This window comes from Cetorhinus maximus, chromosome 29 (assembly GCF_964194155.1).
Source record: "Cetorhinus maximus chromosome 29, sCetMax3.hap1.1, whole genome shotgun sequence".
NCBI lineage: Eukaryota > Metazoa > Chordata > Chondrichthyes > Lamniformes > Cetorhinidae > Cetorhinus > Cetorhinus maximus.
This window is the reverse complement of record NC_135907.1, coordinates 2,147,734-2,161,516: the sequence shown is the minus strand read 5'-3', so window position 1 is coordinate 2,161,516 and position 13,783 is coordinate 2,147,734. Positions and strand designations below refer to the sequence as shown.

General features: G+C 45.4%; 2 protein-coding genes across 2 annotated transcripts in view; one reads left to right on the top strand and one right to left on the bottom strand.

The window, feature by feature from the left end:
* The window catches only part of phf5a (PHD finger protein 5A), a 34,770-nt gene extending 24,147 nt beyond the window's left edge, over nucleotides 1–10,623 (bottom strand). The window contains exon 1 of the mRNA XM_078532025.1: nucleotides 10,525–10,623. Within this exon, the coding sequence (XP_078388151.1) occupies nucleotides 10,525–10,576 (52 nt within the window). The 5' untranslated portion in view covers nucleotides 10,577–10,623. The remainder of the gene's footprint in view (nucleotides 1–10,524) is intronic.
* Nucleotides 10,624–10,999: 376 nt separating this feature from the next.
* The window catches only part of aco2 (aconitase 2, mitochondrial), a 66,649-nt gene continuing 63,865 nt past the window's right edge, over nucleotides 11,000–13,783 (top strand). The window contains exon 1 of the mRNA XM_078532024.1: nucleotides 11,000–11,081. Coding sequence (XP_078388150.1) covers nucleotides 11,046–11,081 — 36 coding nt within the window. The 5' untranslated portion in view covers nucleotides 11,000–11,045. The remainder of the gene's footprint in view (nucleotides 11,082–13,783) is intronic.

Genomic DNA, 13,783 nt, shown 5'->3' with positions numbered 1-13,783 from the left:
TTTTGTCTCTCTTAAAATCAGAGATTTACAGATAGCACAGGATGTGTGATGAACTTTGGCGAACTAGGTGTCATTCCCAACTGCAAAACTAAATGGAACCAAGAGGGAAAGAACAAAACTAAAGGTTCAGGCAAAGCGATCCATCTGGGATTGCCCTTCCAACATCCCAGTGGCTAGATCAGAATAGTACTGATGATAATGGCGGTTAGGGAAAGCAAAGGAATTGGAATTTGAGTTTCAGCAACAAGCTCAAATGGAATAGGGTGGGGTGGGAGCGAGGGTTTGGAATCAGGCCACCGGCTCAGCTTTCAGCAAAAACAGCAGTCACCTCAGGTTCCTTAACCTTGTCCTATAAGTTACAGCCTGAAAAATTTGCAACTCAGTCTGAGTATAGCCTAATACATTTGCCTCAATAATTCTGCAGCTCATCACCTGGTCATCATAACCACACAGGTGTCTGCATTCTGCAGCTACAGAATATAGACACAGCAGTTGTACTCTCAGCTCCCTGCAGACAATCCCAGTTTGTTCTAGGCAACTGTTTCAAGTAGATTGTATACCAGTGGTAAGGCAGCGTTTTATTAGACTATAGCACTGTATTCAGTATTGGGCTCCATGCTAAATGGGGCCCCGAGAAGCAAAAGTGCAGATTGAGCAGGCTGCTGCCTGGCGTACAAAATACAAAGACTATAAAACAGGCGTTGACTTAATTTGAATGGAGGAGATTGACGAGTAATTTTAAATGCCTCTATCAAATTATGATGGGCTCAGAAAGTGGAAACAGAACAGTTTCCACTAATTAAATCTCTCCATGATCTTGCCCCTCCATTACCTCCTCCAGCTCTATAATTCCCAGAACTCTTTCTTCCTCTGACTCTCACCTCTTTCATACACCCCCTCCAAAGTTGGCAGTTGCGTTTTCAGGTGTCTTATGACTTGAATTCTGGAACTCTATCCCTGAAAATCTCAGTCATTCTGCAAAACACTATTTAAAACCCAGCTCTTCCACCAAGCTATTAGTTACTCTTATTATCTTTGGTTTTGCATGCATTTTCGATGGGTTATGCCTCGGATAGCTTTCCGCATTAAATGCAGTTTATAAAAGGCAAGTTCTTGTTAGTGTTGATTTAGGGGGTTTAGAGGAAGGGGACATATAAGATTAAATGTCAGAGATTCAAGATACAGAACAGGAGAAACTACAAAACCAATGGGTTGTGAGGCTGTAGAATCCTGTCTGGGTCAATGATTGAAGCAGCAACCATGACTTTGCCAACACTTAAGAATGACTTAGATACGTGTTTGAAGGAAAGTAGACTAAATTCATTTGGGAACAAACTGGCACAGAAGATGAAAATTATTGCTCACAGGGAAAGGCATTAGTGGGGAGTTCTTCACTTTCCAGAAAGAAAGAGTGAGAGAAACCCAAGGAAGAATGCATGTCCATTTGCTCCTTTCTATATAGTTTTATACTTAGTGTTGCAAATGGTACACCAGGACAATCTGTCAATGCCACTATGCTCTCCATGGGAACCCAGAAGAACAAATTCAAGGTACGTCACATCCCAAGAACATTGTGAAGGCAGCAATGAATCAACCAATCATGGAATGCAGCACAGAGGAGGCTATTCAGCCCATCATGCCTGTGTCGGCTCAGCTAATCAGTCCCACTCCCGTGCTTCTTCCCATAGGAAAAATTTTTTCCCTACAAGTATTTATCAAATTTCCTTTGAATTTGTTTACCTCCTTGCAGCAAGATTGATCACTCCTATGAAAATGCCTTGGCCAAGGAATGGGCTTTGGTACTCAAGCAACCAGCATTAATGTACAGTCTACATTATTACCGAATAGTCTTTCAAAAAGGAAAATCCCCATTTCTGATCATGTCAAAACAAAAAGGGGTCCACGATGCAGTCACTTGTGCCCAAACCCCAAGAAGCCTGTGGTCTATTTCCACTTCTATTTCTTATTCACTGGTTTGTCCTGTTTAGCTCTCATTGCTGTTCTTAGCATTGCTGCATTGGTGAAGAAAATCTAAATCAGAACACAGAGATCTGTTAGCATCAACGATTGTCACCTCTACAAATTAATGGGAACAATGGCCCAGATTTTTCTGCAGCGGCGAGATCAGTGGTGTTCTCTGTAAATTGAGCTGGCTGGCATGCTGGTGATAAGCTCCTCCATATTCTCTTGCAATCTAATTAAAATATGCTGCACCGAAGGAGCAGGAGTGGCAAGGACATATATGTTTGGCAGCTTACTGAGAATAAAAGGGTGCCAATGTAAAATCTTAAGACTGGCAATTAGGTGAACCCGAGTTATGGCTCACATCAAAAATGCTGCTTCCACCAGTTAAATCTCAGTGGAAATAGCTGTTCAGATCCTGTTTAGACAATGCTGTTAAAATGTCAGGAATCTGACTACAGGGTTTCCAAGGGTGTGTCGCTCCTGTCTTCCAGCTTCAGACAGGCCCATATTTAAGTTTTTAATTGTTTGCATGATTAATCAGCTATAACCATGTCACTGCCAGGCCACAAGAGCCATTATTTATAAGTCTGAATGGCAGTGGTGAGAAAACAGGTGGTAATTCAGCAAAATTGCAGTCACCATTGTTTCAAGTGGGGATGGGGTCAGAGATCTGAAAATTTGCCTCATATTGTTCTCAGCACAGAGCACCACAAGTGATAACATTCTTTCTTTTACATTAGCTGAGGTTCTCGATGATAGCCTCACTCCACCATTACCATCAAACCAGGGGACCAACCCTGGTTCAATGAGTGTAGGACAGCATGCCAGGAATACCTGGAAATGACAGAGCTAAGTAATCCTACAACCAATGAATCAGATCAAAGCCCTGCAGTCACAGTCATGAATGGTGTTGTTAAATAAACAACTGACAGGACAAGGTGGTGGCTCAATGGGCCTCCTCATCCTGAATGATAGCAGAGCCTAGCAGGTCAGTACAAAAGTCAAAGCTGAAGCATTTGCAACCATCTTAAGCCAGGACTGCCAAGTGGATGATCCATCTCAACCTCCTGAGGTTGCCAGCAGAGGTGCCATTCTTCAGCCAATTTGATTCACTCCATGCGATACCAAGAAGCAGCTGAAGGCATTCGATACAGCAAAGACTATGGGCCCTGATAAAATCCCAGTTGTACTATTGGAGACCTGTACTCTAGAACTAACTGCGCCTCTAAGTAGGCTGTTCCAGTACAGCTACAACATTGGCAACTAGCCAGCAAAATGGAAAATTGCCCACGTATGTCCCGTCAACAAAAAGTAGGTACAAGCCCAACCCGGCCAATTACCGCCCCATCAGTCTATTCTTGATCATCGGCAAAAGTGACGGAGGGTGTTACCGACAGTGCTATCAAGCTCACTGGTGCTCAGTTTGGGTTCTGCCAGGGCCACTCAGCATTACAGCCTTGGTCCAAACATGGACAAAGAGCCAAACTCGAGTGTGGTGAGAGTGACTGCCCTTCACATCAAGGCAGCACTTGACTAAGTACAGCATCAAGGAGTCCGAGTAAAATTGAAGTCACTGGGAATCGGGGAAAGCTCTCTACTGGCTGAAGTTATACGTAGCACAAAGGATGATGGCTGTGGCTGTCGGAGTTCAATTATCTTGGGTATCACAGTATCTTTGTGGTGTAGAAGGAAGCCATTCGGCCCAGCAAGTCTGCACTGGATCTCTGGAAGAGCATTCCACTTAGTCCCACTCTGTTTCCTTGCATATTCTCTTTTCAGGTAGCAATCCAATTCTTTTTTGATTCCTCAATCTAACCTGCCCCCATCACCCTTTCAGGAAGTTTGTTCCAGACTCCAACCATCCTCTGGGTGAAAATATTTCCCCTCACATCACATATACTCCTTTTGCCAATTATCTAGGTCTGGGACATTGCTGCAGGGTAGTGTCCTAGGCCCAACCATCTTCAGCTGCTTCATCAATAACCTTTCCTCCTCCCTCCATCATAAGGCCAGAAGATGAGAATGTTTCACTGTGCACAGTCCCATTCACAACTCCTCAGACAATGAGGAGTTCTACTGGCTTCAATTTTGCGAGGGCTCTTTGACGCCACACTGTCAAATGCTGCCACTCTCACCCCACCTCTGGAATTCCACTCTTTTGTCCATATTTGGGCCAAGGCTGTAATGATGTCAAGAGCTGAGTTTGTGCCAGCATGCAGCAAGACCTGGACAACATTCAGGCTTGGGCTGGTAAGTCTTTTTCTCCCCAAATTCTTTCATGATGTAGGGCATCAGTGGCTAGGCCAGCATTTATTGCCCATCCCTAATTGCCCTTGAGAACCACTGCAATCCCTGTGGTGTAGGTGCACCGACAGTGCTGTTAGGGAGGGAGTTCCAGGATTTTAACCAGTGACGGTGAAGGAACGGTGATATAGTTCCAAGTCAGGATGGGGAATGGTTTGGAGGGGAACTTGCAGGTGGTGGTGTTCCCATGTATCTGCTGCCCTTATTCATCTAGGTGGTAGAGGTCACAGGTTTGAAATGTGCTGTGGAAGGCGGCTTGGCGATTTGTTGCAGTGCCTCTTGTAGATGGTACACACGGCTGCCACTGTGCGTCAGGAATGGAGGGAGTGGATGCTGAAATCGGTGGATGGGTGAAAATCAATTGGGCTGCTTTATCCTGGGTGGTGTTGAGCTTCTCGAGTGTTGTTGGAGCTGCACTCATCCAGGCAAGTGGAGAGTATTCCATCACACTCCTGGCTTGTGCCTTGCAGATGGTGGACAGGCTTTGGGGAAATCAGGGGGTGAGCCACTCTCCACAAAATTCCCAGTCTCTGACCTGCTGTTGTAGCCACATGGCTGGTACATCTAACAAGTAGCAAGTAACAATCATGCCTCAAGTGCCAACTGATGACCATCTTCAAGAAGAAAATCTAACCACCTCCATGTGATGTTCAATGACATTACCATCACTGAATTCCTCTAATATTAACATTCAAGGGGTTGCCAATGACCAGAAAATGAACTGGGCCAACCATATAAATACAATGGCTACAAAAGCAGGTCAGAGGTTGGGTATTCTGTGATGAGTAGCTCACCTCTTGTCTCCCCAGAGACTTTCTACCATCTACAAGGTACAAATCAGGAGTGTGATGGAACAGTCTCCACTTGTCTGGATGGGGCAAACTCAAGAAGCTTGTCACCTTCCAGTGCAAAACAGTCTTCTTGATTGCATCTCATCCACCACCTTAAACATAAACTGCAATCACCAATGATGCACAGTGGCAGTAGTGTATATATAATTTACAAGATGTACTGCAGCAGCTTGCCAAGGCTCCTTAGACAGCACCTTCCAAACCCAATGACCTCTATCACCTAGAAGAACAAGGGCAGCAGGTGCATGGAAATACTGCCACCTGCAAGTTCCCCTCCAGGTCACACACCATCCTGACTTGGAACTATTATCACTTTTCTTTCACTGTTGCTGGGTCAAAATCCTGGAACTCCCTCCCTAACAGCACTGTGGGTGTAACTACACCACATGGACTGCAGAATTGAAACCTTCTCAAAGGTAATTAGGGATGGGCAAAATAAACAAAATTGAGATTTGAATGGCAAAAGTTCCCAGGAAAATCTAAGACAATGATTTGAACTTGATTTGTAGCTTCTGAAGCTCCACAATGTGAATGTATAAGGCCAAAGTCAAACTTCAGACATCCTGGAATTAGGAAGTGAGAGAGCAAAGGATCCCAATTCCCAATACCGATGTACTCAAAACATCAACTTCTGTTATTTTTTTAAGAGTTATAAATAAAATACTGAAGGTTACGGCAAAAAGACACCCACCTTCCATTTAGATGTTGATCAGCACTTCCAACATTAGTTTGCTTTCAGATTTAGGATTTTTCTTTCATGTTCCACAAATCAAACATGTTTGTAACATTTTCTCCCCTCCATATGGTTTTAGTCACTGCTCTAACTGGTGCACCAGGACAATCTATCAAAGCCACTGTCCTCTCCACATAACCCAGAAGTACCCGATCAAGGTACTTTGCATCCCAAGAAAAACGCGAAGATGGTGATGATGATGCAGCAAAGGAGGCCTCTCAGACCATCAAACGTGTGCGGGCTCTTTGAAGGAGATATCCAATTAGTCCCAGCTCCCTGCTGTCTCTGGTTCTTTTCACTTATTACTTATGCCCTCTAGTTATCAACCCTTCTGCTACTGGAAATAGTTACTCATTTACTATCAAAATTGCTCACTATTTTGGACACCTCTATTAATTCTCCTCTTAATCTTTTCTGCTCTAAGGAGAACAACCCCAGCTTCTCCAGATAACTCAAGTCCCTTGCTCCTGGTGCCAATCTTTTTTTTGCATGCTCTCCAAGGCCTTGATATCCTTGCTGAAGCGTGGTACCCAGAGCTCAATGCAATACTCCAGCGGAGGCTTAAACATTTTACATCACTTCCTTGCTTCTGTACTCTCTGCCTTAATTAATAAAGTCAAGGCTCCCACATGCTTTTTTAAATAACTTCATGAAATTGGTCCCGTCACCAAAGATTTGTGTACATGCACCCCCAGGTATTTCTGTTCCTGCACCCTGTTTAAATTGGACCATTTAGTTTACATTGCCTCTCCTCAGTCCTCCAACCAAAATGTAGCATTTCACAGAGTGAAATTTCATCTGCCGTGTGTCTGCCAATTTCACTAGTCTATGTCTTCCTAAAGTCTGTTACTATCTTCCTCTCTGTTTACAACATTCCCAAGCTTTGTGTCATCTACAAACTTTGAAATTATGCCCTCTGTTACCAAGTTCAGGTCATTGATATTTATTGAAAAGAGCAGTTGTTCCATTACTGACCCCTGGAGGACACCACTGTAAACTTCCCACCAGACTGCAAACCCACCATTCACCACTACTCGCTACTTTCTGTCCCATTGCCAATTTCATATTCATGGGAACATAGGAAATAGGAGTAGGTCATTCAGCCCCTCAAGCCCACTCCGCCATTCAATTAGATCATGACGATCTTCTACTTTAACCCCATTTTCTTGCACTATCCCTGTATCCCTTGATGTCTTTCATATCTAGAAATTAATTGATCTGAGTCTTGAACATACTCAATGACTGAGCCTCCACAGCCCTCTGGGATAGAGAATTTCAAAGATTCACTACCCACTGACTGAAGAAATTCCTCCTCATTTTAGTTCTAAACAGCCCACCTCTTATTCTGTGACTGGTGTCCCCTGATTCTGGACTCACCAGCCAGGGGAAACATCCTTCCCGCATCTACTCTGAAGCATACAAAATTCTTACAGACCTCAACAATAAGATCACCTCTCATTCTTCTAAACTCCAGAGAACACAGGCCCAGTCTCCTCAACCTCTCCTTATAAGACAATCCCACCCATTCCAGGGATCAGCCTGGTGAACCTTTGTTGCACTCCCTCCATGGCAACTATATCATGAGGTAAGGAGATCAAAACTGTATACAATACAGGTGCAGTCTTACCAAGGTTCTATACAACTGCTGCAAGACTTATTTACTCCTGTACTCAAATCCTCTTGCAATAACACTGCTACTGAGCCTATAATCCCATGGGCTTTAATACTAACAAAGGTGTAGTCCAAAAGTGACTAAAGGCTCAGAGGTTGATCTTGACCCACAGAAGTTGTGGGTTATTATTCATTTACTGGTATATTTGATATTGTACATAACATAACATAAGAACATTAACAATAGGAACAGGGGTAGGCCATTCAACCCACCCCCCCGCCTGCTCTGCTGTTCAATTTGTTCATAGTCAAGCTGCATTTCATTTTCCAGCCACATCCAAACAGTTACCTAACAAAAGTCTCAGCCTGGAAAGCCCCAATTGTCCTGGCACCCATAGCTTTACAGGGGAGAGAGTTCCAGATTCCGACTTAGCGTCATCTGCAAATTTGTATACACAACTCTCTACTCTTTCATCCAAGTCATTAACAAATACAATGATAAGTTACGGTCCAAGAACAGATCACAGGGAATCATGGATGACATTGTCACATGGAATTATAGTATGATGCAGCACAAAAGGCATCCATTCAGCCCATTGTTCCTGCATTGCTTCTTTGAAAGAGCAAGCTAATTAGTTCACTCTCCTGCTCTTTCCCCAGAGCCCAGCAAAATTTCAAGTATTTATCCAATTTCCTTTTCATAGTTACTATTCAATCTGTTTCCACCACCCTTTCAGCAGTGATGGCTGGAACATGGCAATTTGCTGTATAAACTCCTGACTTATCACCTCTTGTTATTTTACCACTTAACCTTAAATTCATAGTAAATTTCATCTGCACCCTCAATGAGGCCTTCCTAAAGCATGCTGCCCAGAAATGGCCATAATACTCCAGCTGGGGATGAAGCTGAACGAGTGTTTTATAAAAGGTTTCGCACAACTTCCTTACTCTTGGTCTCTATTTATAAATCCAAGTATCCCATTTCCCTTTTCAACCTGCCTACCTGCTTTAAAGGCTTGTGTACATACAGCTCTCTCTGATCCCTACTCTCTATCTCCTACCTCCCAACCAATTTTCAAACACTCCCGGTGTAGCTTTCATAGAGTCATAAAGGTCTACAGAAAAAGGCCCTTTGGCCCATTGAGTCTGCGCCGGCCAAACAAGTACCTAACTATTCTAATAGTTCTTTCCAGAGTTGTTTTTCTCTAAGCAACTGAGCAATCAATAACAGCCCAGTTCACAGTTTGGCCGCTTTTGAGAAAACACCAAGCACTTTGGCGTCTCTCCTAAGTTATTCACACAGGTCTGCAGGTTTTAAACTTTTTTAAGCATGAAATGACATTCACTCAATTCAAGATAGCTTTGAAAGATTATAACCAAAATATAGATACATATACAAAAGTCATAGGTATCTACATTAATAAACAAAAAATCTTATAGGTACATCCACTTCCTGTTAACTTTATAGATAGGATGTAGATAGAATGTAGACAGGGTGCTTCCTGTGGCTGGTGAGTCTAGAACCAGGGGACATAATCTCAGAATAAGGGGTAAGCCATGTAAGACCAAGAAGAGCTGCAATTTCTTCTTTCAGAGGATGGTGAATCTTTGGAATTCTCTACTCTAGTGGGCTGTGTAAACTCAATCATTGATCATGTTCAAGACTGAAATTAATAGATTTCTGGAGACCAATAAGGGATAGCGCAAGAAATTGGTGTTGAGATGGATGATCAACCATGATCTAATTGAATGGAGGAACAGGGTCGACAGGCAGATTGGCCTACTCCAGTTCCTACATTCCTAGAGCATCCACTGGATACAGTAAAGGAGGCCATTCGGCCCATCATGCTTGGGTCCTCAGTAGAGCTATGCATTTAGTCACACTTCTGCTCTTTCCCATAATGTGATCGATATTTTCCCCTCAACTATTTATGCAATTTCCTTTTGAACTTTGTTATTAAACCTTTTCAGATTGTACTCTGTAGCTCACAACACTCTCTGTGTAAAAAAGGGGATGGGGGGAGTGAGGGGGGAGGAGTGAGGGGGGAGGAGTGAGGGGGGAGGAGTGAGGGGGGAGGAGTGAGGGGGGAGGAGTGAGGGGGGAGGAGTGAGGGGGGAGGAGTGAGGGGGGAGGAGTGAGGGGGGAGGAGTGAGGGGGGAGGAGTGAGGGGGGAGGAGTGAGGGGGGAGGAGTGAGGGGGGAGGAGTGAGGGGGGAGGAGTGAGGGGGGAGGAGTGAGGGGGGAGGAGTGAGGGGGGAGGAGTGAGGGGGGAGGAGTGAGGGGGGAGGAGTGAGGGGGGAGGAGTGAGGGGGGAGGAGTGAGGGGGGAGGAGTGAGGGGGGAGGAGTGAGGGGGGAGGAGTGAGGGGGGAGGAGTGAGGGGGGAGGAGTGAGGGGGGAGGAGTGAGGGGGGAGGAGTGAGGGGGGAGGAGTGAGGGGGGAGGAGTGAGGGGGGAGGAGTGAGGGGGGAGGAGTGAGGGGGGAGGAGTGAGGGGGGAGGAGTGAGGGGGAGGAGTGAGGGGGGAGGAGTGAGGGGGGAGGAGTGAGGGGGAGGAGTGAGGGGGAGGAGTGAGGGGGGAGGAGTGAGGGGGAGTGGGGGAGGAGTGAGGGGGAGTGGGGGAGGAGTGAGGGGGAGTGGGGGAGGAGTGAGGGGGAGGAGTGAGGGGGGAGAGTGAGGGGGGAGAGTGAGGGGGAGGAGTGAGGGGGAGTGGGGGAGGAGTGAGGGGGAGTGGGGGAGGAGTGAGGGGGAGTGGGGGAGGAGGAGTGAGGGGGGAGTGGAGGAGGAGGAGTGAGGGGGGAGTGGAGGAGGAGGAGTGAGGGGGGAGTGGAGGAGGAGGAGTGAGGGGGGAGTGGAGGAGGAGGAGTGAGGGGGGAGTGGAGGAGGAGGAGTGAGGGGGGAGTGGAGGAGGAGGAGTGGGGGGGCGCAAGAAGCCGCTTGCTGGTTCCACGTGATATGCTATTCAGGACCTGCCGGTTATTTCTTGCACCGGAAAGAAGTTCTATTGCTAACACCGGGTGTACAGATGTATATTCTCACTGGCTCTCCAGCTCAAGGGCCTTACCCACTCCGGCCTGCTTCCTGCAGAAGATCAGGTCTGGATGATGCTTCGCCATCACTCAGTCGAACCGCCACCCCGCAGCTACCCGAAAGCACTTCCGCCCGACCTTTGACCCCCCATGCTCATCTAACAGGCGAAAAGAAACAGACTCAAGGCAGGTAGCAAGGAAACAATATTTCGTTCTATTTAAATCAATCACCTGCACAAATAAAAATACAAGCGTGAAGTTTTATCATATGATAGGGAAACCAGCTGTCAGTCGTCACTTCCGATAGAAGGACCTATATGGTTAAAATATAAAGAAAACATAATTTCACAGTATTAAATTCAAAAGATGATTAATATTAATGATTTATTGTTGATTAAAAAATTTTCATTCAGAAAATATATTTGTTCATGTTTATGTGAGGAAAAAAAGCAGCGATTGTAATCAATGTTTGTAACTCAGCGGTGAGGACCTTGGAGCCTATTTAATGGCGGCTCTGTGACGGCATCTCTATGCGGCATCTTTGTCAGTGAACAAAATGGCGGCGCGCGTCCTGTCTGTCCGTGGGCTCCAGGTAAAAGAGCGCGGCCCAATGTGGCCATTCCATCCAAAGCGGGGCTGACCCCTTTACAAAAAAAAATAAGTCTCAGGCCTGGGGGTGGGGAGGGAGAGGACAAGCCGCGGTCTCTAGCTGTACTTTTTAAAAAAAATAACCTCAAGCCGCCGGTCCCTGCTGCTCGATCCCCATGGCAACCGGCTTATTGGCCGGGAACACCCCGCTTGGGATTTGGGGCAAAGGAGGGAACAAAATATTTCAAGTTCGGTGCAAAGAATAAAAAGGGCTCGAGCGGCTTGGTGGTATCTAAGGGCACCGTTCTGCCCTGGAGTGTCAAGGTGACAGCAAGGTTACACCGGCCCTGTGACACTCACTTTAAATGGAGTCCATAATTAGCGGGCACAGTTCTTGTCGATTGTCTGGCCAATTGTCTGACCGTGCTTTCTGCCCCTCTTGCTCTATTTTCCGCTATTATAAGCCGGTAATGCTGAAAATTAACCTGGAAGAGCGCACAACTCATGAAAAAATAGACAGCACAGACAGGGTTTGTAAGCAGAGGATAGTAAAAACGATGCTATAAAACTATAGTCACCAAAAAGGGACTGGCTTCACTTCAGTTGTGTAAATAGAATTGGAGAGGTTGGGACTGTTTTCTTTGGAGGCGAGGGGGTATGGTTCTGTAGTGGTAATTGTCACTGGACTATTAATCCAGAGCCCTTTCCTCTGAGGACATGGGTTCAAATTCCACCATGATAGCTGGTGGAATTTAAATTAAAAGCGAGTCTCGATAATGATGACTGTGAAACTATCATCTTGTTCACTAATGGCCTGTAGTGAAGGAAATCTCCCTTCCTTACCCGATCAGGCCTACATGATTCCAGGGGCACAGCAATGTGGTTGACTCTTAAATGCCCTCTGAAATGGCCGAGGAAACCACTCCGTTCAAGGGCAATTGGAGATGGGCAACAAATGTTGGCCTTGTCAGTGACACCCATGTCCCATGAGTGAATAAAGATTAAAAAAAGGTTGAGAGGAGATTTGATAGAGGCATTCAAAATCATGAGGGGGTCTGGACAGAGTAGATAGGGAGAAACTGTTCAACTGTTGGAAGTATCGAGAACCAAAGGGCACAGATTTAAGGTAATTTGCTAAAGAAGCAGCAGAGACATGAGGAAAATTTTTTTCACCAGTGAGTGGTTAATATCTGGAATGTGTTGCATGAGGAATGTGATGGTAGCGGTTTCACTTAATCAAAACATTTCATTGTATTATCGGAAAAGGAAAAATGTACAGTGTTACAAGGGGTGGGAAGTGGCATTGATCATTCAGAGTGCTGGTGCAAACTTGATTGGCTGCCTGTGCTGTAACAATTCCGTGATTCTGGGATAAATGCTTAAAGAGATAATTGCAGGGCTTTGGGGAAAGGGTGGGATTGCTCTTCAGTAGATGCAAAGGCCCAATGGCCACCTCCAGTGCTTATAATTCAAAGGCATGCATGTCTGCCAATTCATCAATGCATGAAAGGATGCATTAATGCTGAGGATAGAAGCCCTTTTCCCAGAACTGTAAGGGGATGACAAGGTGTTATGCAGAACAGATTGAGTACTCAGTGTGAAATAGCTTTTCCCAGATAAATCTGTTCAATTTTTTTTAGAAAAGATTTGATTCATGGAATGTTAAATTCATTCATATATGTGGGCTTTGCTGACAAGGCCACTATTTGCTTTCCATTTCTATTTGCCCTTAAATGTGGCAGTGAACTGCTGCCTTGAACCACTGTGGTCCAGCTATACCATTGTGCTGTTAGGGAGGGAGTTCCACAATTTTGACCCAGCGACAGTGAAAGAACCACTGTCAGGATGGTGTGTGGCATGAGAGAAACTTGCAGGTGGTGATGTCTGCATGTGTCTGCTGCCCTTGTCCTTCTAGGTGGTAGAGGTCGCAGGCTTGAAAGGTGCTGTTGAAGGACTCTAGGTGACACTGAAGTGCATCTTGTAGATGGTACACACTGCTGCCACTGTTGGTGTTGGAGGGAGTAAATATTTAAGATGGTGGATGGGGTGCTGATCAAGGGGGCTGCTTTGTCCTCTATTGTGTCAAGCTTCTTGAGTGTTGTTGGAGCTGCACTCATCCAGGCAAGTATATCATCGTACTCCTGGCTTGTGCCTTGTCGATGGTGGACAGGCTTTGCAGGTGCATGTCAAGGGCTTGTTGAGTGTATTGATACCATGGCTAGGTAGAATGCTAGCCAAGTTGATAGTATTATTTTTGTATCTTTATGGAGGTGTGCCAATATATAATTGCTTTCCCCCCTTGCTTTGATTTCAAGCTTGTGAGATCAGGGATTATGGGGAGGGGAAATGGCCTCTCCATTATGGTGTGCACTCTGCATCACTTGTCGCCAAGGAATCCTAAAACCTGGAATATTAACCTTCAGTCTTTTATCATTACTGCAGCAGAAGTCTGAACATCAATAAGGGATATTTAGCTAAAGGCCATGATATCTTTTTAGCAAATGTAATACATGACTCGCTTTGTAGTAGAAAAAGTTGGCAGAGTTCCAAATTTGCACACGAGATGGAAAATTAACAGCTAAGGTGATGACAAGGACAGAGGGCAATGCAAAGTCTCTCTCTCGTTTTCTCTTTCTCTTTCTCTCTCTCTCTCTCTCTCTCTCTCTCTCTCTCTTTCTCTCTCTCGCTCCTTCTATCCCACTCTCT